General features: G+C 45.7%; 1 protein-coding gene across 2 annotated transcripts in view; it reads right to left on the bottom strand.

Moving 5' to 3' along the window:
* The window catches only part of LOC121281772 (plakophilin-1), a 108702-nt gene that overhangs the window by 20955 nt on the left and 60241 nt on the right, over positions 1-27506 (bottom strand). The window contains exons 9-14 of one of the 2 annotated variants that reach the window (XM_041194736.1): positions 20103-20279; positions 19569-19722; positions 18559-18745; positions 15378-15462; positions 14091-14215; positions 3582-6358 (exon numbers count right to left, since the gene is read on the bottom strand). In XM_041194736.1, the coding sequence (XP_041050670.1) occupies positions 14114-14215; positions 15378-15462; positions 18559-18745; positions 19569-19722; positions 20103-20279 (705 nt within the window). In that variant the 3' untranslated portion in view covers positions 3582-6358; positions 14091-14113. Of the gene's footprint in view, positions 1-3581; positions 6359-14090; positions 14216-15377; positions 15463-18558; positions 18746-19568; positions 19723-20102; positions 20280-27506 lie in introns of those variants that run through there. The other variant, XM_041194737.1, reaches the window with a different exon arrangement.

Raw genomic sequence — 27506 nt, 5'->3', positions numbered from 1 at the left:
AACCTGCCTCATTACACATTAGCAGGTCCAAAATAGCCTAATCCCTGGTTGGATCCATAATATATTGTACTGGGACATTGTCCCAAATACATTCTATGAATTCTTGCCTGTGGCTAGCACTGCCCATTTGATTTTCCCGATCTACATGAAGATTAAAGTCATCCATGATTAATGTACTTCCTTTTTTAAATGCCCTCATTATCTCATGACTTATTCTCTGTCTAGCAGTATAGCAACTGCCAGGGGACCCTACTCCCACCAGTTTCTTCTTCCCCTTGTTATTTCTTACCTCCACCCATATGGATTCTACATTTTCCTATCCAAGGTCATTTCTGGCTATTGTACTTATTCCATCTCATACTAACAAAGCTACCCCACCACCCTTTCCTTCCTTCTTTCGAAAAGTCACATAGCCCTGAGTATTTAGTTCCCAGCTTTGATCTCCTCGTAACCGTGGCCTGAATTTTTCCTGCATTGGCCAGGCTCAGTGGGAGTGGGTGGGGGTGGTCGCGGAGCCAACCATCACCTGCGATCGGCTCCGCACTGCCATTTTACATGGGCGGGCCAATTAAGGCTGAGCGCTACCTGTGCAGGCTGGGGGGGTTGGGGAAGGAGGGTTGGATCCAGGGCTCTTTCATGCGCATGCACGCAAAAGAATGCTTCAATCTCCCTGAGGCATAGAGCTGCCTCAGAGAGATTGAAGCGCTTTTGAAAAAAATAAATACATGCAATAAAAACTTAATGAAACATGTCCCCTCATGTGACTGTGTCACGTGAGATGGGACATGTTTTTATTTTTCAAAAAAGGTTTTTATTCAATTTGTAAAAGCTTTAGAAAACCTCAACCTGCTTGTGGATGAAGTTTCCTAAAAAACGTAAAGGGTGCTTGGCCTTTTCGCCTGCCTGCCGACTGTTAGGTTGGACGAGCAGCATAAATTTGAAATTAATTAGTTCCTTAATGGCCTCAGTAGGCCTTTTAATTATCGGCAGGCTCGCAGCTGACTCCGGCACCCACCTGCCGAACGAAACATTGCGAGGCAGCGCAATGACATCAGGACACACGCCCGATGTCATCGTGGGTCATTTTACGTGCTGGCATGTTGGGCCCGCCCCCCGCATGCCGACTGTAAAATCCTGGCCCATTTCTCCGTAATGGCTATCAGATCATAATCATTAACTTCTATTTGTGCCGTTGATTCGTTTATTTTGTTCCGAATACTATCTGCATTTAAGTAAAGAACCATTGATTTTGCCTTTATTATCATTTTTTCCCCGTTTGACCCTATTTGCTGTTGTTTTTTTATGTTTGTACACTCTGTCCTCCCTGTCACACTCTGGGTATCATTACCAAAATAGCTGCATTGCAAGGCTGCCATGTCCTCTTGCTTTGTTAGCCTCCGTGGCCCCTTTCCAGAACCCTCCCCTCCCTTTATTTAGTTTAAAGCCCTCTTTACAGCCCTAGTTATTTGATTCGTTAGGACACTGGCCTCAGCATGGTTCAAGTGAGATCTGTCCTACCAGAACAGCTCCCTTCTACCCCAGTAGTGGTGCCAGTGCCCCATTAACTGAAACCCATTCCTCCCACACCAATCTTTGAGCCACGCATTTAACTCCTTGACTTGGTTTATTGTTTGCCTGTGGCTCAGATCTTAATCCCGAGATTTTTATCTTGGAGGTTCTGCTTTTTAATTTAGCTCCTAACTGTTCAAATTCTTTCAGAAGAACCTCCTTGCTAGCCCTATCAATGTCGTTGGTGTCAATGTGGATGATGGCAACTGAAACCCTCCCCTCCCACGTCAAGCTCCTCTCCAGTCCTGAGGAGATGTCCTTAACCCTGGCCAAATTTGAATTACCAAATCTGAGGGGTGTCATAGAGGTCTACGGCACAGAAAAGGGCCCTTCAGCCCACCGAATCTTCGCTGGTCAAACAAGTACCTAACTATTCTAATCCAATTTTCCAGGAATAGGTCCATAGCCTTGTATGCCATGGAATTGCAAGTGCACATCCAAATACTTCTTAAATGTTATGAGGGTATCTGCCTCTACCACCCCTTCAGGCAGTGAGTTCCAGATTCCTACCACCCTTTGGTTGAAAAAATTCTTCCTTACATCCCCTCTAAACCTCCTGCCCCTTACCTTAAATCTATGTCCCCTGGTTATTGATCCCTCCACCAAGGGGAAAAGTTCCTTCCTGTCTACCCTATCTATGCCCCTCATAATTTTATACACCTCAATCATGTCCCTCCTCTATCTCCTCTGCTCCAAGGGAAATAATCTCAGTCTATCCAATCTCTCCTTATAACTAAAACTCTCCAGCCCAGGCAACATCCTGGTGAATCTCCTCTGCACTCTCTCTAGTGCAATCGCATCCTTCCTATAATGCAGATCCCAGAACTGCATGCAATACTCCAGCTGTGGCCTAACCAGCGTTTTATACAGTTGACCGCCTCCTGGAGCAAAGTGTCCAGGTGACATCCTCCCTCTTTGATGTGGCGCAATGTTCTGGGAGGGAGGGGGAAGGGGGAGAGCAGAAGCGTGGGAAATGATGCTGACATGGTGTCATGAAGCTATTAATGTACATAATATTTTGGAAAATATTTTTCTTTTAAAATAGAACCCATGCAAGTAACCACAGCAACACCTATAATTTGGACGAAGTGAGATGAGTTAAAGAGAACCAGAGGGCATAGCTTTAAAGGTATTTGCCAAACAAGCAATGACAACATGAGAAAAAAAAACATACACAGCAAGTGGTGAGGATCTGGCTAAGAGTATGGTGGAGGCAAGTTCAATTGAAGCATTCAAGAGATTATTTGAAAAGGAAGAATGTGCACGGCTACAGGGAGAAGGTGGGGCTGTGGCAATAGGTGAATTGCTACTTCAGAAAGCCAGCACAGGCACAACAGTGCTGTAACCATTCTATGATTCCACGTGAATGTGATCAGAATACAACTATGGGTGTCCTGTTACTCCATGCAGATATTGATCCAGCCGAACTGGTGAGGTATATTCAGTGGCTGTAGCTTGCTGGCTGTACATTAATGAGACTCAATACTCTAATTGGGCCAGGCCTCCCACCATCAGCAGGCTAGCTGGATAATGATGATAATCTCATGGACTTTTACTTCATAATCCATTTTTAGCTCTAAATTGAATTGACTTGGTGGAATGCACACAAAATTGGATCAAACCAGTTTGTTCAGATCCAGTAATACTACATCACCAGACTATCCATATAAAACAAAAACAGAATTACCTGGAAAAACTCAGCAGGTCTGGCAGCATCGGCGGAGAAGAAAAGAGTTGACGTTTCGAGTCCTCATGACCCTTCGACAGAACTTGCGGGTTCTGTCGAAGGGTCATGAGGACTCGAAACGTCAACTCTTTTCTTCTCCGCCGATGCTGCCAGACCTGCTGAGTTTTTCCAGGTAATTCTGTTTGTGTTTTGGATTTCCAGCATCCGCAGTTTTTTTGTTTTTATCCAGTCATATATCTTGAGAGACACACACACACACCTATACACAAAGACACACACATGTATCAACTTCAACTGAATCAAGTCTATGAGCTAGAAACATTCCTTTGTTTAAAATAATTTTATTCAGAAGGAATTTGATATATTTTACTGTAACAGCAGAAATAAGGGATCTAACTATACATGATTTTTAAAGTTTTGTGGTTATACAATTTCAGACAAAACAAAGACATTCCACACGACGTTTTGGTCATATCAGCAGAGTTTGCTTTGTAATATCAGCACTGCAGGCTTGACTTTGCCTATGCACCACCCTTAATTTTGATTTATAAATATTCAGCATGGTACGAGCTGGTACATTTTAAACTGACTGCCAAATTGTTATCCCAAAGTCTCATTTTACAGCTTACCTCGTTAAAAAAACTGACATTCAACAAATACAAATCTAGAAATAAAAAAGCGTAAAGTGAAAATTCCCAAGCTCCCCTTCATTATAAAATGAAGAAAAAATAACCTTAAAATAGCATTTTGAACCTTCTCTATGTTCATCTCCGTAGCCATAAAAAAACCCACTCTAATGCAAATAATGATGAAAGATCATATTGCAGATATTTAAAAAATGATATAATGCAAAGGCATTGCAAAGCTGTGCATAATTCAAGATTCTAGTTTATCATTAACTATTCCAAATTAAACATAACCAAAATTCACTGGCAGTAAAACTTTCTGTTAATGCTAAATATTACATATTCAATGTAGCAGATCAGATACCTGTCAAAGAAGACTATGCAGAATGTTTTTGCCTGATTCTAAAGCAACTTGTTTAAAATCTGCCCCTGTTCACACCCTTCAGAAAAGTCACATTTCAACTGTATTTCAGTGAAAGGTGGTGATACATTTGGAAGGATACACCTATCTGTCTTAAAGAACAATATTAAAGGCTTAAAGCAGTAACTATCCCAAAAGTTAATTTGGGGCATACAATATTTAAGCATGCTAGATTAACTAAATACTTTCATGGAACTGTGAAGATGGAGAGGCAATTAGCCAGAGTTAGGGTTCTTTTTTTATTCTGAAAAAAATCAGAGTATATGATTTTAAAAAGGTGACAGACAATGCTTACTGTCAGTGATTATATTATCTCTTGTGAACCAGAATGACAGACTATCAAAATAGAACACAATATTAATGATTGCCTCAGTGATCAAACCATAAGTTAATGACACTAATAGTAATCCGTCCAATAATTGGATGGCTACTTGCCTTTGAACCTGTTTAAACTCACGTGGTACAATATTATTTTACTGTGAAGTTGTTTTAATATTTTCTCTAGGCTTCATCTATTTTTGAACTATTTTTCTGAGATATGTGCTTACACAGTAAACCCACTGAACCAATATGTTATGGACATTAGAGGCAGGAGATACAGATTTAACAGTCATAAATTCCCAACATCATTCTAACAATAGCAGTTTAAACACTAACTATTCCAGAGAAAGGAATAAAGAGAGCAATATAAAGTACATTCGTATACAGTGAAGGTGCATGAGCAGCAGGAACACATGACATGCATGCTTAGAAAGTACACAACAAATCAAATAGATGGTAAATTAAACAGTGAACATTTTTGCTTTGTCATTTGTTATCTGTGTGTTGTGATTAGATCTGCTCATGGTAAGTCACAGTATTTGGGCTGCAATATTTGTCTTCTATTAATGCATATTCATTATTCCAACATTCTTAAAGAATGTTTGCAGAGGCAAATATTAGAATATTCAGGAATTGATGACCTTAGAAGGCTTGTAAAAAACAGGTTCAAGTATTTATTTTAAAAGGATTCGAGATCTGAAGTTCTATCTGCCACATAGCAAAATATAACAGTCATTCTAAATACTTTCCTACTGAAATAATGTGGCAAAATTATCTGAAGTTCTTTTACGCATAACTTTCCAACAAGCATCCAATATACCCCAATGAACACTGCACTGTGACAATTAGCCACCTTGCTGATCGTCACGATTACTTCAACTGGACCAAGGCAATACGACAATACACATTTTATGTGGGCGTAGTGGCCCTGCTCCCGACTTAAAAATCACAACTTCATTTAACACTTAAAACAGGAGTGACAGAAAAGCAGCTTGAATTTACCAAAAATGTTTCTGGTGACAAGCCCGCCTCCACATTGACCGGCTCAGCACACAGCCATTTTACGGCTGCCAGACCATTAACTAGCTTGAAGCAGGACTTCTGCTTCCATCTGGGAGGTGATCCCATCTCAGAGAGCTGCTGGCCAATCAAGTGGTCCATCGTTGCGATACACACAGTCCCCGAAGAAGAAACACCATGAACACAGCAAAGGAAATGGGGCGGCTTTGTCAGGTGGGAGGGGACTAGCTCAGGGTCCTCTGCTGGGCACAGCCCAACATGTAATCCGCTACTTAAGGGCCTCAATTGGTCCCTGGGCAAGTGAGTCACCCGATGCCTCCACCATGTTAGGTAAAATTCCAGCAGCAGCAGGTAGTCAACTGGCATGGCGCCATGCCCAAATTTATAGTCCCCTTGCCTGCCAACCTGGGCTTGGGAGGGGGTTGGGCGGGTGTCAGAAAGCTGGGTGTAAAATTCTGGTCTTGAAATTTTAGGGTGAGGCATGTTGCCTGATGAAAATTTTGCCACACTGACTTATAAATGTACATTGTGAACTGTTAGCCTGCAGCACTTAATTTTACAAACTATAGCAAAATTAAAAAAAAAACAAGTTTAGTTTCACCACTCCCCACTCCCACAAGATTCATTTTTGGATTAACATACAAATCTTCTGCATAAATTCAGTGTAATCAGAGTTCCGTTGAAGTGATCTTTAGTCATCAAAAGAGAATACACCTGGAAAATAAAGTGGGTTCTTTTAATTACAGTGGACTAATTTTAGGTGAACAGATTTGATCTTAGCCAATAGATAAATTAGGAATGCTTATACAAATAATTCACATCAAAATATAGTGCAAATGTTAATGTTTAGCAGAAACATTTCTGGCAGATTAAAGCCACCTTACTGTCATTCCAGTTTTAAGTATTAAGTAAAGTTGTGAAAAGGTAGATGGATTTCAAGGATATCAAATAAATCAAATTGAGAGGAACCATCTTAGAAATGTTCCACAATACAAGAACTAAGTATATTGCCTAAGGAGTACAAAGCAAGGCATACGTACAAGGAGTATCTGTAAAGTGAATTTGCAAGCTCCCACTTTATGATAAAGCTTCTAATTTACAAAAAGGCTTTATTTATAAACATTGCAGTTTAATTAGATCATTAAATATTGAGACCTTATCTAGTCAAGCATAACCCATGGGTCAATCCAAGTAAAGGAAGAGTTCCAGTTATCTTATGTTTTATGGGATTGTTTTCAGAAGGATTGGAAGGTTAGGTATGGTATATGTTATCTCAGATGCGATAATAAAATAGATGACTGTTAGGTGGGAAACGAAGCACATTATTGAGGAGAAACCTTTCCATGTGTTTTAATGTATATAAACCTGGACTTCAATTATAAATTTTAGCTTACTCTTGGTGAGGAACTTGACATGCTCAAGTGGCTCAAGGCTGTTCCTAGCCAAATCAACTCAAAACTGTGTGGTGTTAGTCAGGTTGCATACCAAATGCTCATCAAATGTTTAATTGTTCATCAAGTAGAATCTTTGTATTTTAACTTCTTACTTCTTGTATTCTAACTTCTTTTATAACTATAATCAAGTTAATCTCTTGGAGTTTGTTTCTCAACTCATAAGTGTCCAGGTATACCTATGAATTTGCTTTATAAACATTCAGATGAGTTTTTAGATTAAGGGGTTCTTAAGCAATTGGTAGTAAAGATGTTGTTGAGCTAGCTTAGTTGCTGTTTCTCCGCAGGCTGTTAATAAACAATTCATTAGCCTGTCTTGAATGTCAGAAAACATGCCATACCCTTTCTAACTTTCAGCAGGGATAAAGACACAGAAACAAAGAGCTGAATTTTCTGGCTGGCGGGGTGCAGGGGGGTTGGGGGGGGGTGGTGGGGGGGGGGGGGGGGGAGAGCGGGCACGGGTGGGTGTGGACCCGATTGTCACTCGCGATCAGGTCCACGCCACCATTTTACGCAGACGGGCAATTAAGGCCCTCCCAGCATACTTTACCACTCCTCTGCATAGCAGGAGTGGACGGGCGGCGGTGGGCGCGCTCAGACTGCTGGGTCCAATGGAGACCTGGCGGCCTGTATAAAGGAAGGCCCTGGCAGCCTTGGAAAGGCTGCTCACAATGGCTGGGTGAAGGACTCTGCAGAGGGGCAATGGAGGTGTCGCAAGTCCGGAAGGTAGGCCATCGGGGCAGGCTAGGCTGGAGGGTGTGGCGGTGGGGGCCAGTGTGCCCCTCGTTTTTCCAATGACTGCCTTGCTGCCCTCCTCGAGGATATGGCAGCACGGCGGGAGATGCTGGCTCCCCAGGACGGGAGGAGGAGGCCCCCCACCACATGACGAAACGTGCCTGGGAGGAAGTCGTGGAGGTGGTGAGCTCTCGCAATGTGGTGCGGCGCATCTGGATCCAGTATCGCAACTGCTTCAGTGACTTGTTGCGCTCTAGAAGGGTGAGTACAATGTTGGCTTTGCTCACTTAACCCAGCAGGTCAGCTTACCGCACTGCTGCCGCAACCCCCGCCCCCAGGTCTGAGTGTAGTGACTGTACTGAATCATTGACAGCATGGGTCCTTTACTGGGTGGGCCAGCAGATATTGCCCATGCCGAGGTCACTTTGAGAAGGTGGTGATGAGATGGATTCTGCGCCCATAGCCTGTGGTACACCGAGACCCACATGACTGTTTTGGGGGCAACCTGGAGGAGCTGCACCTAAGCACAGTGCTGGAACTGCAGGTCATGTCCAAGTCAGGGTGATGACATGCTGGGAGGACAGCTTCTAGGTGACGTGGCAATGAACCATCTGCTGCACTGTGCGCCTCCTTGCTATGGGAGGATATACCATATGGTGCCTAATGTGATGTCGGCAGCATGTGGCCAAAGGAGGGTGGTTGGGGGGGGTGGGTGGGGAACAGGCCAAGCATCTTTGTGTGAGTGGCAGGCAGCAGCAGGGTGAGGAGGCACTGGAGCCTTGATATGTCTCACTCTGGTTGGAGGTGGGCCGTGCGCGAAGAGAGCCCAGGTACAATTTGCATTAATCAATGCTCTTCTCTCATTTTCAGGAGAAGAATGTACATAATGCTGCACAGCGTGTAAGGATTGGCAGCGGCCAGGCACAATTAGCCATTCTCAGCCAGTTTGAGCAGGAGGCCCTGGATTTGGAGAGGTGCCATGCGCCCAGGTCCACTGGTGTCGGTGAGGCTGGGGTGCCACGAGCAGGTATGTATGCCCAGCAGTGAGGTCACCATTGTTCTCCCAACAGCCATGGCAGTGCTGAATGTTAAGTGGTTTAATTTTGCAACATGGCTTGACCATTGGTTATGGAAGGATGAGCACATAATGATCTGGGGGACAGGAATGCACTTTGTCATTGTCTCCACATTAACTGATCCGATGTCCTTGTTCTTCCTTTCAGCATCAGTGGAGCAGGGCCAGGCGAAGGAGCAGCAGAGGCCCCACTCACACCTGAGGGGCCTGAAGTCTCACCAGCATCACACCATCTCTGCAAGGCAGGCACCAGCACAGATACTAACACCTCAATGGGAATTCGAACATCGGCTAGTGTCCCAGGGCACAGTGGTGAGAGCACTTCACAGTTGTTGGAGGAGCTGACAGAGACAGAGAGCGCCCATGGAGCCAGCAGTCGGAGGGCTGCAGGGGACCAGCCACATGCTCAGTCGGTGCCTGATGATGTGCCTCTGGAGTCGTCCGCAACGCAGCAGGGGCAGGAAACATGGCCGGGTGTGTGGGAGCATCTAGGGGAGATACATGAGGCTATGCTTGGCTTGGTCTCCATGGTGGAGGAGTCTATGTGGACACTCGTCGAAGTAATGAGCCACATGTCCGAGCACCATGCGTCCTCCTTGGAGAGTAGCAACTCTCGTGGAGATGAAGATGCGTTCTGACCAACAAGCCCTCACATCGGCATTGACCTCAGCTGGTCAGTGATAGTGTGGGAGATGGTCGGGGCACCAAGTTTCCCAACTCAATGCCCATCCATTCATGGTGAGCAGGGAGGTCCGAAGCGACCTCACGTCGGCACAGCAGCTGCCTGGCGTCTCTGCGGGCAACTCTCAGGGTGCTCCATGTGAGGGCGGCAGCTCCTCCGCCCCTCTGCCAGTGACCATCTCATCCAGTGAGGCTGCGAGGACTCCAGCTATGGGACTGGCAGATCCCTCCCAGGCAGGGCCAGCAGAGGCTCCATGGGCCAGATGACAGCCGCCAAGGTCATCGAGGCCAACAGGACAGCTGAGTCAGCAGGCTGTCTCAGAAGCCACTCCAAGTGATGGGGCAGCACCAAGACGCAGCGCCTGAAAACGTAAACATAAGGCACCTTAGGCACACCATAGGTGTATCACTGGTGCTTCTGTGTTGGCCCGAGATGAGGTCTTTATGAGTTGGTGTGATTTTTAACACGTTTTTCATTTTGTTTCATTAAATTTCTTTGGTTGCAATAATAAATTCAGACATGTCACCATGGCTGAGGGTGCCTCTTTTCTTCTGCAAGTGTATGGTTTCCAAAAATGTTAGGAATGCTTTGTGGGACATTCAGCTTTATTAGCAAGGCCCTTAGTTACTGTTCCTAACCTGGCAGTTAGGAACCGACTAATTGGTTCCTAGCAATTAAGCACTTAGGTATCAGGATGGAGCCTAGAGCCCAGGCTTGTCCTGGAGGTCCACCTGTGGTGCGCTACCTGAAGGTATGTTGGATTAGAGCCTCCCGGGTGTCCCTGCCTCCCTGGAGTATGCCCAGGTCAGCATCTACCCCCTCAGAATTTCCCTGTGCGTGCTCATCCTCAGACTCATTGCTGGACTCATCGTGTGCAGCCACAGCCACTGAGTCGATGTCTTCATTGTCCACTGCGTCCCCCCTTTCCAGCACAGGACTGTGGAGAGTGCAGCATGCAACCACTATCACTGACACATGATCTGAGGGGTTACTGGAGTGCGCCCCCTGAGCAGCCCAGGCATTGGAAGTTCATCTTGAAAAGTTGGTTCTCTCCACCACAGCCCTTGTGGTGCCCTGGTTCCTATCATGCCGCGGCTCAGCTTCTGTTCTTGGATGTCAGAGAGGCAACATGAGCCACCTTCTGAGGGGATAGCCCTTGTCACCCAGCAGCCATCCATCAAGGTGGGCTGGAGCACTGAAAAGCCCTGGAACCTGGGAGTGTCTGAGGATGTAGGCATCGTGGGAGCTGCCTGGGTACCTTGCACAGACTTGTAGAATCAGTATCCTGTGATCACACACTATGTGCACGTTCATGGAGTGGAAGCCCTTCCTGTTGACGAAGGCACCGGGCTCACCTGCTGGCGCCTTGATGGCCACATGTGTACAGTCTATTGCACCCTGGACACGGGGGAAGCCAGCAATGGCCGCAAGGCAACTGGCTCACTGTGTCTGACTTGCATGGTCCCAACAGTAGTGGATGAAGGTCAATGCACGCCTGAACAGAGCGTCTGTGACCTGCTTGGCGTAAGTGTGGACAGCTGATTGGGAGACACCGCAAAAATCACCCACCGAGCCCTGGAAGGAGCCAGAGGCCCAGAGGTTAGGGGCTGCTGTGACCTTTAGCACCACTGGCACGGTGTGCCCACCCACACAGTTATCGGAGATCTCAGGCCCAATCATCTGACAGATGGAGTCAACTGTCTCCCTTGCGAAACGGAGCCTCCTTCAGCATTGCACTTCAGACATATTGAGGCAGCTGCTTCACCGCCTGTATACCCTGGCAGCAGGATATTGGCGTCTTCTGCAGCCCCTTCCGCCTTGGTGTATCTCTTGGCCCTGCACCCTTTGTACCTGCGCCTGTCCTCCCAAAGGTGGCTCCCCAGGACACTGTGCACTCCTGGCCTCCTCCCCCTTCTGGCCCTCCCTTCCTCCTCAAAGGAAGTGCCTCCAGTGGAGAATTCAGCTCCCATTCCCAGGCTAAGGGAAGATTTCCTGAAACCCGCAGGCCCAGAAAAGATTCCTCACTGCAGAGTGCTGACCTGAAGGTTAAGAGTCCAGACAAAGCAGCTGGTATGTGTTTTGAGGTATTGCAGATCACATAGGCTAGGTTCTGAAAAATCAATACTTGAGAGAGCACATTCGCTCATTCCTCACTGAGCCCTCGTCCTGCCCATTGATGAGGTTTATACAAATGTGTCCTACCCGCCTGCCCGTTGCGCCTGTGCGCAGACCCGAAGATCACACAGGCGTCGAAAAATCGCGGTCAATTGGAGCATCCAGGGCCTTTAGTGGCCCGTTAATTAACGGTGGGCACGCATTGGAGAGCATCGCGCGCCCACCCAAAGAAATATCGGATGGTGCGTGGTGACGTTGGGACGCTTGCCCGTAGTCACCGTGCACCATTTTACACGCGTGCCTGTGGGGCCCACCCTCGCACGCCAACGGGAAAATTCCGCCCATAGGCCTGAATTTTCAGCTCGGGGGGTGTGGGGGGGGGGGGGGTGCAGGGGCAGTGCCCGCTCGCTAAGGCATAAAATGATACGCGGTGACTTCGGGTGTGCATCCCGATGACACCGTGTGTCATTTAGATTTTCAGTTCGGCGGGCGCGCAGCTGAACTGTCAAAGGCCTATTAAGGCCATTTAATAACTTATTAAACTAATAAACTGAGCTGCCCGTCCAACCTTACGGGCGGGATGAGGTTTCATGAAGTGTTTATAAATTGAATAAAGCTTTTTATAAAAATTCATTGACATGTCCTAGCTCATATGATACTGTCACATGAGGGGACATGTCCTAAATTTTTTTCTTTTCTGTATTTAAATTTTTATAACTTAAACTAATCTCCCTGAGGCACCTCTGTGCCCCAGGGCTATTTCAGTGGCCCTGGTTCAGGGAAACTCCGGCCTGCACAGGGAGCACTCAGCACTTCCAGGCGCACGTCACGCTGGGTGAGTCTTAATTGGCCCGCCCACGTAAAATGGCGGCACGGACCCGATCGAGTTCATGCCTGCCCCCGCCCACCGCCGCACAAACCCCCCAACAGTGGGAAAATTCCCACCATGGGGCAGAATTTTATACCAGTGGGATTTTACGGTCCTGCCAAAGTCAATGGAGTTTAGAATGGCTCGCCACATTTTATGGCTGTAAAATTCTGGCCATAGGCACCGACAATCAGATTCAGCAACTGTTGAGGAAGAGATTAGAAATACCACCTAGTTTAAAAGAAGGATAAAAATAATTGCATTTCAATAGCACTTCTTACGATATCTCAAAGTGCTTCACAGACAATGAAGTATTTTTGAAGTGTAGTCACTATTATAATGTGGGAAATGATGGAAGTGATATTGATAGATTTTTTTTAAACCTTTTAATTATTAGCTAGTCACAACTCATAGCTACAGAAACAGTTACCCATCTCCAAAACATGTGGCAGATGAGGCTGGAAAGTGGAACTGTCACAGGTGTAGATGATCTTTGTCATTTAATACTAAACGGCAGGATTCTGGGCAGTTACGCAATCACTACTGATGTAGATGGGCTGACCCATCACCTTCATTGTAATACAGTGAATGAAACACATGTGAGAAGTATGCAAGACACTGGGCTGCTTCACAATATTATATGGTGCCCTGGTGACAGACCATTACAGACAAGGCAAACCTGCATTCACAATCAGGGAATATGAATGGCCACAAAACTACCCATGGCCAGAATTTGACTGGAACATTCTTCTTATGTGGTTGTCACAGAAGTGTGTTTTAATTTGTGCCTACTGTTTGATGCTATAATAGGAAATGACATGGATGCCAAGGAGTTTCTCAGCAAACAGCTCAAGGATGAGAAAATCAAGTCAATGCAGTGCCTTATTGTTCTAGTGCAGGTAGCTGGTTGGTCAGCTCCTGCCATTGCAGCAAGAGGATGTATAGTGGCAAGTGGGACACCACAGAGCTTGAGGGTTTCATCGACCTCAATATTAAAAGCCAAATGGGATGAGAAGCACTAACTAGACAACCATACTCAAAAGCTTGGTACAAGGCAGACAGGAAGCTTATCTGACAGGTTCTCCTGAGGAACCAGATTTCTGGAGTGAGGAATCACACAGGGAACAGAGTATTTGGAAAGCAAACTTGTAACATTGCTTGAGCAGGTTCCTTTAAAAATGTACCCAAGTCAAATTATAGCACTGGACCTTGGCTGCTATTTTAATTTTGGCCTGATGTGGGAAGCCAATGTTGCTTTCGTGCCAGGTGAAGGGAGGGAAAAAGTTTTGGCACAAGCTTGGTGACAATCTGAAATCAATGGATTTCATCCCAATTGTGACACTGAAAACTTTAGGTTTACCTTAACTCAGGTCAAGCCACTCAGGCTTTGACAAAGAACATGACCCTAATAGCACATACTTTTATCAAAATACAACATATTCAACTTACATTTGTAGCAAATCACACTCTGAAATCTAATTTAAGATCAGTGAAACTTGAGGAATTATTTTTCAAGTTACCTTTAGAGAACTGAACCTTTCAGTTAAATTAATCTTTTGCTCAGGAATGTCCCAGGATTATGTTGAGCTAATTTGACAACAGCTGATGTCAGATGATTTACAAAGTCCTTCTTGCCAAATCCTTCCTGTTAAACCACAAAAATATAAACAAAGTGACAATATAAGTATTTATTTTTCACTACTTTTAATCAAAACCCAAAAGCTTCTTGCTACATCAGAAAAAAATTATGGAAGGTTTAATTTTTTAACTTCCAGGAGAGAAAACCATTCAACCATTAGCCTTGCAAGTAGACCATACGTGACTCAATCAAGGTGCACAGCATTTTAAATTTTTAAATCTCTTGTGATTTTTCAACTGTTTGTGTGGTAACCAGATTCTTCCTTTACTTGTTTACATGTTTAAAAAATCCTTCATCAATTAAGCCTTCACATTAGGCCCCAACTTCAGGAGTGAGTAGCTAACCTCTAATTCCCCAAAACATCTGCATCAGCCTCCATTTTCTTGCATGTCTGTAATAGTAACAGCACTTAAGAAGCTAGACAACAAGCCAAAACAGTCCTCTTGATCAGCACATTATCCATTATCTTAAACAGCCACCCCCTTCATCACTGGCACACCATGGCTGCAGCAGGTACTACCTGCAGAATAAACTGCAGCAATTTGGCCAGGCTTCTTTGACAGCACTGAAATAAAGCGACAGGAAAAACGGCCATTCAGTGCCTTGTGCCTGTTCCACCATTCAATTAAATCATAGCTGATCAAAAGCTCAACTCTACATGCCTGCCTTTGTTCTATATCGCTTGATGCCCTCACTTAACAAAAATCCAGAATATCAACTTGATACACCTTCCAAACTCTCAACACCCACCAATTGAAAGGATAAGGATGCATAGAAACAGCATCACTTCCAAATTGCCCTTAGTTACATAACACATTGACTTGGACATATTATTGTTGGTTCAAAATCCTGGACTTCTCTACTTAACAGCATTGTAAGAGCTCCTTCACAAGGACTGAAGTGATAATAAGCCAGGCCAAATGTGACTAGGAATGCATAATATACACTGGCTTTGCTAGTTAAATCACACCTGCTGAGAATGCATTAAAAATGAAAACACACTATGGACATTTGGTAGGGTTTCCAGTCTCAGAAGAATCCAAATGCATCATGCATGTGACATATCAGCTGACATTTGAAGCAAATTTTTAAAAATGTTTTTATAAATGTTAACGGATAAAAATTCCCTCAGAATAAATCAAGCCACGTCTGAGGACTTGTTACATACCTTTTTGAAGAAACTCTGCAAGTCTTTCTGTGCCCACAGTTCATACAGGAAAAGACAGGCAGCTTTTCCAGCTGAGGGGTAATCACTATAAAAATAGATAATATTTACATACATAAACTGGGCAAATTAGATGCACATAATTCTGACTGAATACATTACATTCATGGTTTCTGGGCAGATAGTAATTTATCCTGGAAAGAAGTCGAATGAGTTAACGCTAAAGCTCAGAATTTTAAAGTGACTGGTGCACTGGTATATCCATGATCTTTTATATTGGTTCAAAAGTGTATTTGTGCAAAGCAGTCCCCACTCACAAAACTGGTCATGCCCCCCAGAACACAGCCTCATCACTGCTAGTCTCAATCTTATGTACCTAAAGCAGATGAATACAGTCAACTAAAGCCAATTTAAGACCAACAGCATTAAATCTGTCAGTTGAAGAATGATGCATTTCTTAGCCATCGCACTCTGTTGTGAAACCGGAGAATGAATGCCCTGTTCCAGTCACAAGTTAATTAAATTGCTTAATTGGGATTGTGTTAATTGATAGAATTTTGCCCCAAGTGTGCGGGCTCGGTGGGGGTGGTTGGGAAGCTGACTGCCACCCGCAATTGGCACTGCTCTGCAACGCAATTTTACGCAGGCTGGCCAATTAAGGCCCACCCAACGTGAAACACGAGCGGCAGTGTTCAGTGCTGCCTGTGCGGTGGGAGGGAGAGGCGGGTGTGTGGGTTGAGTGTGAGCTTCACGCATGCACGCAAGTGAGCGTTGCATAATCTCCCTGAGGCACGGAGCTGCCTCAGGGAGATGAAGAGATATAAAAAATAAACAAAATAAAAATGTAATAAAACATGTCCCTCATGTAACTCTGTCACATGAGTAGGGACATGTTATTAATGAAAAACTAAAGTTTTTATTTTTATTTGCTTTTGGAAACCTTGTCCCGCCCGTGGATAAAGTTTCCAAAAAGTGCAAAGGCCGCTTGGCCTTTTTACCTGGCCGCCAACCGTTAGGTTGGACAGGCAGTGAAAAATTTACATTAATTGATTACTTAATGGCCATAACAGGTCTTTTAATTATCAGTGGGCACGATGCTGGCTCTGGCATGCGCCCGCCAACCAAACTATTGCGCGACTGCACGTTGACATCGGCACGCTCAGCCAACATCAACGTGCGTCATTTCACGCTCGAGCAGGTCGGGCGCGTGCCTGCCCGCCGAGCAAAAATTTCTGCCCAATGTGTTTCTCAGCAGGGATGCCAGACTAAAACGTGTATGGGAAAAAAGGTCTCTCTGCTTGGCTACCATAACCTACAAATTAGTGAACAAGGAGCTCACTCCACATCCAATTAAGAACGGTGGAAGGGCTCCAGGCACTGGAAGGCCCTCTGGCAATGACAGACTGGCAGCTCCACCATCCCAATTGGGAGCTGCCGATGAAGATAGAGGAGAGGGGACACCTTGAGACTGAAGGGCCCTCTAACAGGTTTTTTGTCAAGGTGATATTAAAACTGGCAACAGCTTTATAGATAATTACTGCGGAGCTGTAGCCATCTCGCGATTGCTGCCACCAGACTGGGGAGTGGGGGGTGGGTGGGGCAGGTTCTCTCATGGCAGATATTTGTGACAACCTTTTTTGAAGAATTCAATTGAAGAATCTAATGTTCCGTTAGATGTTCCTTCACCTTTTCCAATTAATGCAAGTTTCATTCTCAATTATTTAAATATGAAGAAATAAGTACATAATCACTTTAAATTGCCCCATTTTAAGTCATTTTGATTTAACCTCAAGTCAGTTAATGGAGCAGGTCGTTTTGTTTAGTGTTGGGATTTCAATTTATTATTGTGTTGTGCCGGGTGTGACATAGGCTTGAGAGACCAGATTGGCACCATTTTGGAGTGGCCTCTCCTGCTCCCTGACCCTCCAGCTTGCGGCCCTGTAATTTGAATTCTCACTCTGTAGGTTGCTTTTTGCCACTTGCTGCACACCTCCCAAGCCCTTGCTGACAGCAAGTGTCACGTGAGGGAAGTACCCATGTGGGGATCAGCCAACAGGAGAGTTGGGGCGCATGCATGGCAGTGAGTGAGAGGGTCAGAGACCAGGAGAGGCGAGAAGCAGGAGAGATGGCAAGCTGGACGTAAGTAGAAAGAGCCAGCATATTTTAAAAATATTTTTAACTTTATTTTATTTTAAAAGTTATTTCATTTACGGATATAGTAATTTAACAAATACAGTATTTAAACTTACAGGTATAATATTTTAATGTTCTTTCTAACAGAAAAAGGTCCTATAGAATCTAACCAAAGTATTTACATTGGTTGTAATGGGAACATCTGATTCACTTAACATTGTTTCATTTAAAGTTGTGCTTTTCAGAAAAACAAGTACAACTTTAAGTGAGAATTACTGTACTGACATATTGGCCTGATAGTGGTATCACAACTTGAAAAAAACAATTATTACTACATCAATACAATCTCTAGCAAATTCTATTTTGAAAGACGGACTAAAAGCAAATAGAAAACACATTTGAGAGTGAGGAGAGAGAAGAATTATAACAGGTGGAGAAAACTACTGACACCAAGTTGTTTATATTTATTCTTTGACGGGGTGTGGGCATTGCTGGTTAGGCCAGCATTTGCTGCCCATCCCTAATTGCCCTCGAGAAGGGGGTTGTGAGCCGCCGCCGCCGCCACCTTTTTGAACTGCAATAGTCCATGTGGTGTAGATAGATCCACTGTGCTGTTAGGAAGGAAGTTAAAGGGTTTTTTAAAAAAATCATTCTTTCATGGGATGCAGGCATTGCTGGAATGGACAGCACCTGTTGCCCATCCCTAGCTGCCCTTGAACTGAGTGGCTTGCTAGGCCATTGCAGAGGGCATTTAAGAGTCAACCACATTGGTGCCTGAAGACCTATTCCTGCATAGCAAAATGTATTATTCAAAACAAATTTAAAACCAATCAACTATGTTTAGCAAAATAAAGCTTTAAGTTAACTTGAAATTATGTGGGATAGCAGTGTATGAATACATAACACGTTACACTTGTGAGATCCCTTACTATTTTAGCAGAGGCATTGAACTATTTTTTTGGTCTACACATGTTCAAATCATAATGGGATGAAGAGGGGTTTAAAAAGCAGTTTTATTGATATATTAAATAAAGTATTTCTGATGAATTACCTGGATTTACTGAGGCTCATCAGATTTCTCAATGTAGAACCCTGTAGGACTGTTTTTGCCAAGGCGGTATTACTTGGCATCAGATTTCGCATAATATTACAGGCAGAAGCGATGGTGTCATCCGGAGTCTTGGAGCGGCTGCGTTCACCAGGGAGAAGCCGTGCTAACTCTGGCAATGTCTGAGATGCTGACAGAGGGTTTAAAAGTGGGTTAAATACTCAATCTTTGGACACTATTAAAATCTCAACTTTGGCTCTACTAATACTTGAAATTTGTCATATTCCTGAGCAGGCTTAACCACCGGGTATCCTCCACATCCCTGATGTCCTCCTGCTGGCCTCGCAACTGCAGTTGGGCAGGAAGCAGCCATTCAGCGACCAATAATTGGCTTCTTAAGGACCTCGATTGGAGCAAGGGCAGGTTGGCCACCCTAGGCCTTGCCCACCCTCTAAAATTTCTGACAGGTTGGAGGTGGGAGGTGCCAGGAAGGCCGCCAAAGAATTCTACAAGGCCAGCCCACCGGCTGCAAACCTACCAGGGAAGACCCATAAAATTCTGCACCATGTTATTTTTGCATCATTCCCGTTTCATTTTTCAACAGCTGTTATATTCTCTTTATCACATTTCACGCTCTGACATTTTCTCCTGATGCCTTTTTCTTTTATTTTTAGGTGACTTATTTAGTAAAACAAGTACACAAGACAAATAATACAAAGACTGAAGAAAAATGAGTGATAAATCATAAGCATTCAATTAGACAGCATGAATTTAGTTAATTATTTATCATTGGACAGGGACAATACAATTGAAATTATTAAGAACATATTGGAGAACACTGATCTCATGCAAATTCGAAGATATTTCATAAAATCACAATTTTTCCATTTATGGATATAGGTAAGACTGACTTAGGAATTGTTCAGTCATAGATTGTACCAATGTCACAGTTTTGGTAGATATATTCAACTGTGTAACTATTTGGGAGAGAGTGTTAAAAGCAAATGTCTCACCCAATTGTTGTTGGAGACTATTATGCCTTGACATGTTGTTCAGCAATGAAACTGCAGTTTTTTGTATGTCCAAGTTGCTTGAACTGAGAAGCTTTGCGACCTGAGGAAGCGCCTTTTCTTTATCTACTATTGCTGAACTCATCAGGTACGATAGCTTGGAAGAAAAGTCAAAGGAATTAAATCTTTCTGAAAATGTGCAAATGAAATCAGTAAGTGAATATTAACTCCAAAGCTCTAAAAGTTGATACTAAAAATAGGAAATGTGCTTCTTATTCTATTGCAAAGAAAAAAATAAAATGAGCGCCTTGTGTAAATCGCTTTTGCATTCATTGATTTGGCTGATTCTACCAAGTCTCATTTTGCACAGGATTGTGACAATTAGCATTGAGAAGACACCCAGATCAGATTTGATTCCAAAGATGAACATGCAGCATTAATAGCCTGACACAACCCCTTTTGTAAATTAAGGAACAATGTTTTGCTTGACCATTTTAAAAAGCCTCTCCCTATTCCCTCCATTCAAAGTTTTTGTACCATTTTGTTGCTGGCCGTAAGGTTCTGCAGAGCTCCAGCACAAGCTTCCAGTGTAGCATCAGACTTGGATTTATCCATGAGAGCTGTATACATTTTGATTGCTTTTGAATGTGAAAGGTTGTTCACACCTTTGGGATTGTCATCCTCTTGAGGGAGAGGCATATTATATGAATCAGACTGCAGGAGAAAAATGACATACTTAAGTTACAGAAAAGCCAATAAAGACATTTAAAAGGGATCCTTTTCACTTTTGGTAGGGAAAGCATATCTGTGGTTATGGATGGCCCTCTGATTTTCAGTCCCACTAAAACCAATGGAAGAAAAATCAGATGGAGCATATAACAGGAAGCAAACCCATAATCAAAGCTAATCCAAAAGTGAAAATTGTCTATTTTCTTTCTGTTTTGAGGTAGTAGTAATTGGTATTTCTACAAAAATATAGTTAGTATTAGAATTGGGAAAGAGATTCAAACCTACCAATGTTAAAAATGTTATATGAAACTAAATTGTAATTAATGCTTAAGCATTGGTTTTGGATGAATAAAGTCAACAAACAGTGAATTCCATAAATTGTAAAATTGTAATATTATACCATACAGCAGCAGCAGGCACTGGCCTGAACATCTTATATTGAAAACCTTACTTGGCACAACATTACTGTCAGCTTTTCCTATTATATTTTTGTATCCACGTTGGTAATAGAAACTATGGGCAGAATTTCACGCCCAATCGGGCACAAAATCACAGGAGATAACGTCGGGCGAGCATCCCAACGTCATCGCGTACTCACTTGGTATTTCGCTTGGCAAGCACGCGTAAAAGTCGAAAGCGAGCCCGCTGACAATTAAAAGGGCAATTAAGCCCATTAATGGTGCAATTGTCTGCAATTTTTCATGGCCCATCCAACCTTACGGTTGGCAGACGGGTGACTCGGCCAAGCGGCCTTTGCATTTTTCATCAAATCTCATCCAAGGACGGGATGAAATCTCCATTAGGGAATAAAAAGAATATCTGGGGACAGCTTCTTTATGAGCTATGGCCAGAAATTTCTCGTCGGCGATTTGGGGGCGGAGCCAGCTCGCCGACAGGAAAATGATGCGGGATGACGTTGGGAGGAACCCCTGACGTCATCCCGGTCCCTTTAAATTTTCGGGAAGGCAGGCGGACAGCGAAATCAGCTGTCCGCCCACCGACCTGTCAATGGCCAATTGAGGCTATTGACAGGGTAATTAAAGTAATTAAAAGACCCTGCCCATCCAACCTTAAGGCTGGTGGGCAGGCCAGGAGCCCCAGCGGGCTTCTGAAAAAACATGAAACCTCATCCACTGGCGGGATGAGATTTCATGTTCCTTTTTAAAATCTTTAATAAATGTGATATTTGTTAACATGTCCCATCTCGTGTGACATTGTCACATGAGGGGGACATGTTAATAATATTTTTATTTTTCTATTTTTTAAGTTTTGTGCACTGTCACTAATCTCCCTGAGACAGCACTTAAGTCTCAGGGAGAGAGCGCACTTTGACAGCTGGGATTCCCTCCCCCCCCCCACCACACCCCCACTCCCACACAGGAAGCGCATAGCCTTAATTGACCCACCCACATAAAATGGCAGCGGGCCCCGTTTCTATGGTGGGGGTCCATTGTCCACCCGCCGCCAAGCTGGTGGGGCCCGCCCACCAAGGGCAAAATTCTGCCCTATGCTTTCAGGTGCTTGATTCTGATGCATGGACATTTTTTTTTTGCAGCTTTTTACAGCTTTATTTCATTATTTGCAGGACTGCAGCTCCCTAAGGCAGCTGTCTGCTTTCAGGGAGCTCTCTCACAGCGCTCACCTGTGCCTACGGTGTTGTCATCACTCTCCCTCTTCCCGCCCTCTCCCTGGCAGCACCGAGCTTTTCAGCACACGTTTCACGCTGGCTAGCCGTTAATTGGCCAGCCAACGTGAAATTGCAGTTGGGGGCCGATTGCAGTCAGCAACCCATTTCCTAGCCACTCCCAGGCCCACTGATCACACAGGCCCACCAAAAGTAAAATTCAGGCCGAGGAAAACTTGCCATCCTGTAGTTAAAGCCACTTGCTAGTGAAAGTGCTACAACTGACTAGAGGATGCAATGTGATAGTCTGTTGTAAATAGGTAATTAATAAAGTGGTTATAAAAGGAGAGAATTTATGACTTCAAAAATGAGTCTATTATGTGTTAGTGTACCTCGTTCCAATTATCCACCTGCCCCTGTAACCAAGATCAACTGAATGACACTTCTTAGCTCAGTCTGCAATACCATGGCAAATCAAGTTTTCTCACAAATTTTCACCTTCCATATTTCTATCCTGAAAAAAACTTCAGTGTAATATCAAGAGTACAAAAGGTTAGGAGTTTTAAAAAAAAACTGTCAAATTTACTCATGAAAGCTTCTAGTTTTAAAAAAAACTGATCTCTGATTGGCGGAAAGCTGCTAACAAAGACCAGATTGTCAGCCAGATCAGTGCCAGAAGTGCAAAGATTAGTATGAACATTGACTAATTGAGGCACTTTGAAGTTTTCAATTAGATGTTGTTATTTTCTTCAATTGTGAAGATACTAATTATTAGCTTGCAATGGGATAGTTCACTTAAAAATGAACACACAATGTGAATAAAGGATTGAACTCCCTTCCATACTCTGAACTGAACTCTTAAATAAAACAGAATATACTGGGGAAACTCACTGGGCTGAATTTTCCATTCATCGGGTGGGCGGAGCTGACCCAATCGCGGGCGGGCGCAGACCCGATCGCCGCTGGCGAAGCGGGCCGCACTGGCGCCCTGTACATTTCACATTCCTGTGGAGAGCGGGACTTTTAAAATTGTGGCAGGCGTGTACAGACCACCGGTTCCAATGGGGAACCAGCAGTCTGTATAAAGAAAGGCCAGGCAGCCTCCTTTAGGCTGGTCACCATGGCCAGCTCCAGGTGCAGGGGGTCTGCACAGCAGGTTCTGGTAGATGGAAGAAAATCTAGAGAAGGGCAGGCCAGAGGAGGAGGGCAGGCTGTAGTGGAGGCCAGCGGGGGGCCAATGTGCCCCTCTCTTCTCTGATACCTGCCTCGCTGCCCTTGTTGAGGAGGTGGCAGCACGGCGAGATGTCCTGTTTCCCCAGAATGGGAAGAGAAGGACCCCCCATGTTATGAAGCGGGCCTGACACGAGGTGGTCAGCTCCATGGATCCTGTGCGGCGATCATGGACCCAGTGCCGCAAGCGCTTCAATGATTTGCTGTGCTCTGGAAGGGTAAGTACCATGTTGGCCTTGGCCATTTAACCCAGCGGGTAGCCTTAGCCTTTGAGGCCCCTCCCGACACACCCCACCCCCCAAGCCACCCGCTCCTCGACCCCCCCACCCCATCCACCCACCCCCCGACCCCCACACCCCGAACCCACGTCTTAGTATTGTTATTGCATTGGGCATTTGGCACATGTTGGGTGGGCAAACAGATAGTGACCACACTTACATCAGCCTTAGTGGTTGAGGAGAAGATGGGTTCTCCCCGCAGCATATGTTGGTGTTTGTCGTACTTGAGTAGTCTGGGGGTAACCTGCAGGGGAGGCAGCTAGGCACATACTGAGAACTCCAACACATGTCTTATTGATGGTGATGAGATGGTGGAAGGGGAGCCTCAAGGTGTCGTGGCCAAGAGCCATCTGTTGACCTCAGTCCCAGACCTAGTTGTGCCTCCTTGCCATGGGCGCTAACCCTGATGACCAGTAGTATGGACAGGAGCCACTGGAGGCCTCAGATGGGCCACGGTGGTTGGGGTGCAGCGTGCGCGTAAAGATTACATGAGTGATCAGCCCCAATAAATGCTCTTCTCTGTTCTGCAGGCAAAAACTGAACACAATCAGCGGGAGCGCCAGAAGACTGGAAGTGGGCACGCCCTGCTCCAGTGCCTCACGATCTTTGAGGAGCAGGCCGTGGGGCTGGGGAGGAGACAGGCGGGCAGCAAGGCAGGTGTGGGTGAGGCTGGGGTGCAGCGGCCAGGTATTTGAGGCCCACAGTCCCATCCACTCTGTCTCCCCACCATCCAAAGCACTGATGATTGCTGCAATCATTAATGCAGCAACACTGCTCATTCACAGACTGATACAGTCAGACGTGTGGGTCAGGCACTAAGGTCCCTCGGCCCCTTGAGGATGCGCGTCTCTAGCACCTTCCAAAGTTGCCTTATCCCATTTCTGACCACTATCCCCATGGCCTAACATGCCATGGCATCGCTGCTGCACATCCAAAGACTTATATCATCTGAGGAGGGTTTGTACCTCCACCACCCTTTCAGCCAGTGCGTCCCACATTATTCTGTCCAACAAGTCCTCAGCACCTTACCTGTCGACCTCATGGACAACTTAAATAAATACCACCACGTTAGTCATCCCTCCGCCAAGGGGAAATGTTGCCTCGTGTCCAACCGTTCTATGCCCCTCATAATGGTATGAAGGTCAATAATGTGACCTGTCAATCTCCTGTGCTCCATGGCAAATGTCGCAAGTGTTTGCAATGCTTCCTCGTAGCTCCAACTCTCCAGGCCAGCATGCATCTTGGTCAGGAACCTCTCCACTCTCCCCACTCCAATGCCATCCCTCCCATAAAGCACAGGTCACAAGTGAACGCAGAAGTGTAGATGTGGCCTCGACAGCGTTTTCTGCATTTGCAACATGACCTCCCTTTTCCTACATTCTATTCCTTGGCTAACAAAGGCAAGTCTGGCTATTACCTTGTTAAACACCTTATGTTCCTGTTCTGCTACCTTAATGGGTCTGCCCAGCAAGGTCCCTGTAATCATCCTGACTTCCCACGGTCCTACAATTTCTCCTGTATTTCCAAGCCTTGTTTGTCTTGCCCAAGTGCTTAACCAAACACTTATTCACATAACATTCCATGTGACATGCCTTAGGCCATCTGACCAGCCTGTCTGTATGCGTGTGTAATGTTTGGGCCTCCTCCTGACTATTTACCACCCCACCAATGTTCGTCTCCTTAGGTTCTTGAAGGTTGAGCACATTATGAGCCTGGGAGGAAAGGGATGAATTGTGTTACTGATTGAACGCTAACTGATCCACCATCCTTGTTGTTAACTTTAGCATCATCACCGCATGGCTGCCAGGAGGACGTCCAGAGTCCCCCTTCCACACCTGACAGGCGTCAATTGTCATGAGTGTCACATCCTTTCAGCGAGCCAGGCACCAGCGCAGCAACTACCACATCGGTGGGGAATGTAATGTTGGTTGGTGTCCCAGGGCACAGTGGAGAGGGCACTTTACAATCGCTGGAGGAGATGGCATGGACAGAGAGTGCTGATGGCACCAGCAGCCGGAGGACTGCAGAGCACCAGGCACATGCTGAGTCCAGCACTGATGATGTGCCTCTGGCGATGTCAGCCATTCAGCAGCTGCAGAAAAAGCAGCAGGGTGCGCGGGAGCATCTGGCAGGGTTGCATGAGGTAGCGCTGCACTTGGTCTTTTTGGTGCAGGAATCCAGGCAGAGTGTCAGTGAAGGCATGAACCTCAGGACAGAGCTTCAGGCTTCCTCCATGGATAAATTGGCGACTCTCATGGAGAGGGGCTTCCAGCGGATTGAGAATCTTCTAATTGGATTACGCTTGGACCTGCAAACCCTCACAGCGCTAATGGCCACAGGTGGTCATTGGCAATGTGGGAGATGTTCTGGGCACCAAGCTGGGTCCCAGCTCGGTACCCATTCATCCGCGGTGAGCAGAGAGGTCCCAAGTGACCTGACGTCAGCGCAGCAGCTGCCTGTCTTCGCTGCGAGTTCCTCTCAGGGCGCTCTGGATGAGGGCAACAGCTCCTCCACCCCTCTTCCAGTGACCGTTGCATCCTTTGAGGCTGCGACAACTGGGGAGGTGCCAGTTCTGGAACTGGCTACTCCCTCCCAGGCGGGGCCAGCACAGGCTCCACGAGCCAGAGGACAGCCGCCAAGGTCATCGATGCCAAAAGGACAGCAGAGTCAGCAGGCTGTCTCAGATTCCACTCCCAGCGAAGGGGCGGCACCAAAATGAGGCACTTGTAAACGTAAGCATAAGGCACGTTAGGCACTCCACGAATTTGTCACTGGTGCTTTTCTGTTGGCCCTTGATTAGGGAATTTATATTTGTCAATGTTGGAGCAACGTTTTGTTTTGGCACTATCTGATGGATGTGTTGGCCCTAGATTAGGGAATGTTTCATTATGTGCATCAGAGCGGCATTTGTGGTTTATTTTGGTGGCAATAAAGTCCACCTTTCTGACCATGGTGAGGGTGTTTCATTTGTGCTGCATTTGTATGTTTCACAGACATGTCATGAAAATTTGAGTGGACATTGATGTTTCTGCATTAAGCTCTTGGTTGCAGCTGATGAAGTGGAAGATGTAGCGCTTAAGCGCCGCGTATGGATGCGCCAGGCAATGCTGGTCCTGCAGATCCAATTGTGTGGAACTAGCTGAAGGTTCATTGGATCAAAGTCTCCCGGATGTCTCTGCCTCCTTGGTGTAGTAGCGGGTTGGTGTGCTGCCCCTCATCATTGCCCTGTGCTTCCTCATCCTCTGCTGGATTCATCATGTGCAGCTGCAGCCACTGCGTCAATGTCTTCATCATCCACTGCGTCCCCCTTTCCAGCGCAAGATTGTGCAGAGCGCAGCATGCTGCCACTATCACAGAGACGTGATCTGGGAGTGCGTCCCCTGAGCGGTCCAGGCATCGGAAGCGCATCTTGAGAAGAGGGATGGCTCTCTCCACCACAGCCCTTGTGGAGCCGTGGCTCCTGTTGTAGCACTCTTCAGCTTCTGTTCTTGGATGGTGGAGAGGCGTCATGAGCCACCTTCTGAGGGAATAGCCCTAATCACCCACCAGCCAACCATCCAGCCAAGCTAGAGCACTGAAGATCCTCAGCACCTGGGAGTGTCTGAGGATGTAGGCGTCGTGGGAGCTGCCTGGGTACCTTGCACAGACTTGCAGAATCTGCATCCTGTGATCACACACTATCTGCACGTTCATGGAGTGGAAGCCCTTCCTGTTGACAAAGGCATCAGGCTCACCTACTGGCACCTTGATGGCCACATGTATGCAGTCTATTGCACCCTGGATACTGGGGAAGCCAGCAATGGCCTCTGGCTCGCTGTGCCTGACTTGCCTGGTCACAGCGGAAGTGGATGACGGTCAATGCCTGTCTGAACAGAGCGTCTATAACCTGCTTGACACAAGTGTGGACAGCTGATTGGGAGACACCGCAAAGATCACCCACTGAGCCCTGGAAAGAGCCAGAGGCATAGAAGTGGAGGGCAACTGTGACCTTCAGAGCTGCTGGCATGGGGTATCCTCCCACGCATTTAGGAGAGATCTCAAGGCCAATCATCTGACAAATGTAGTTGACTGTTTCCCTTG

The sequence above is a fragment of the Carcharodon carcharias genome, chromosome 9, assembly GCF_017639515.1.
Source record: "Carcharodon carcharias isolate sCarCar2 chromosome 9, sCarCar2.pri, whole genome shotgun sequence".
Lineage (NCBI taxonomy): Eukaryota > Metazoa > Chordata > Chondrichthyes > Lamniformes > Lamnidae > Carcharodon > Carcharodon carcharias.
This window is presented reverse-complemented; position numbering and strand designations above follow the sequence as displayed.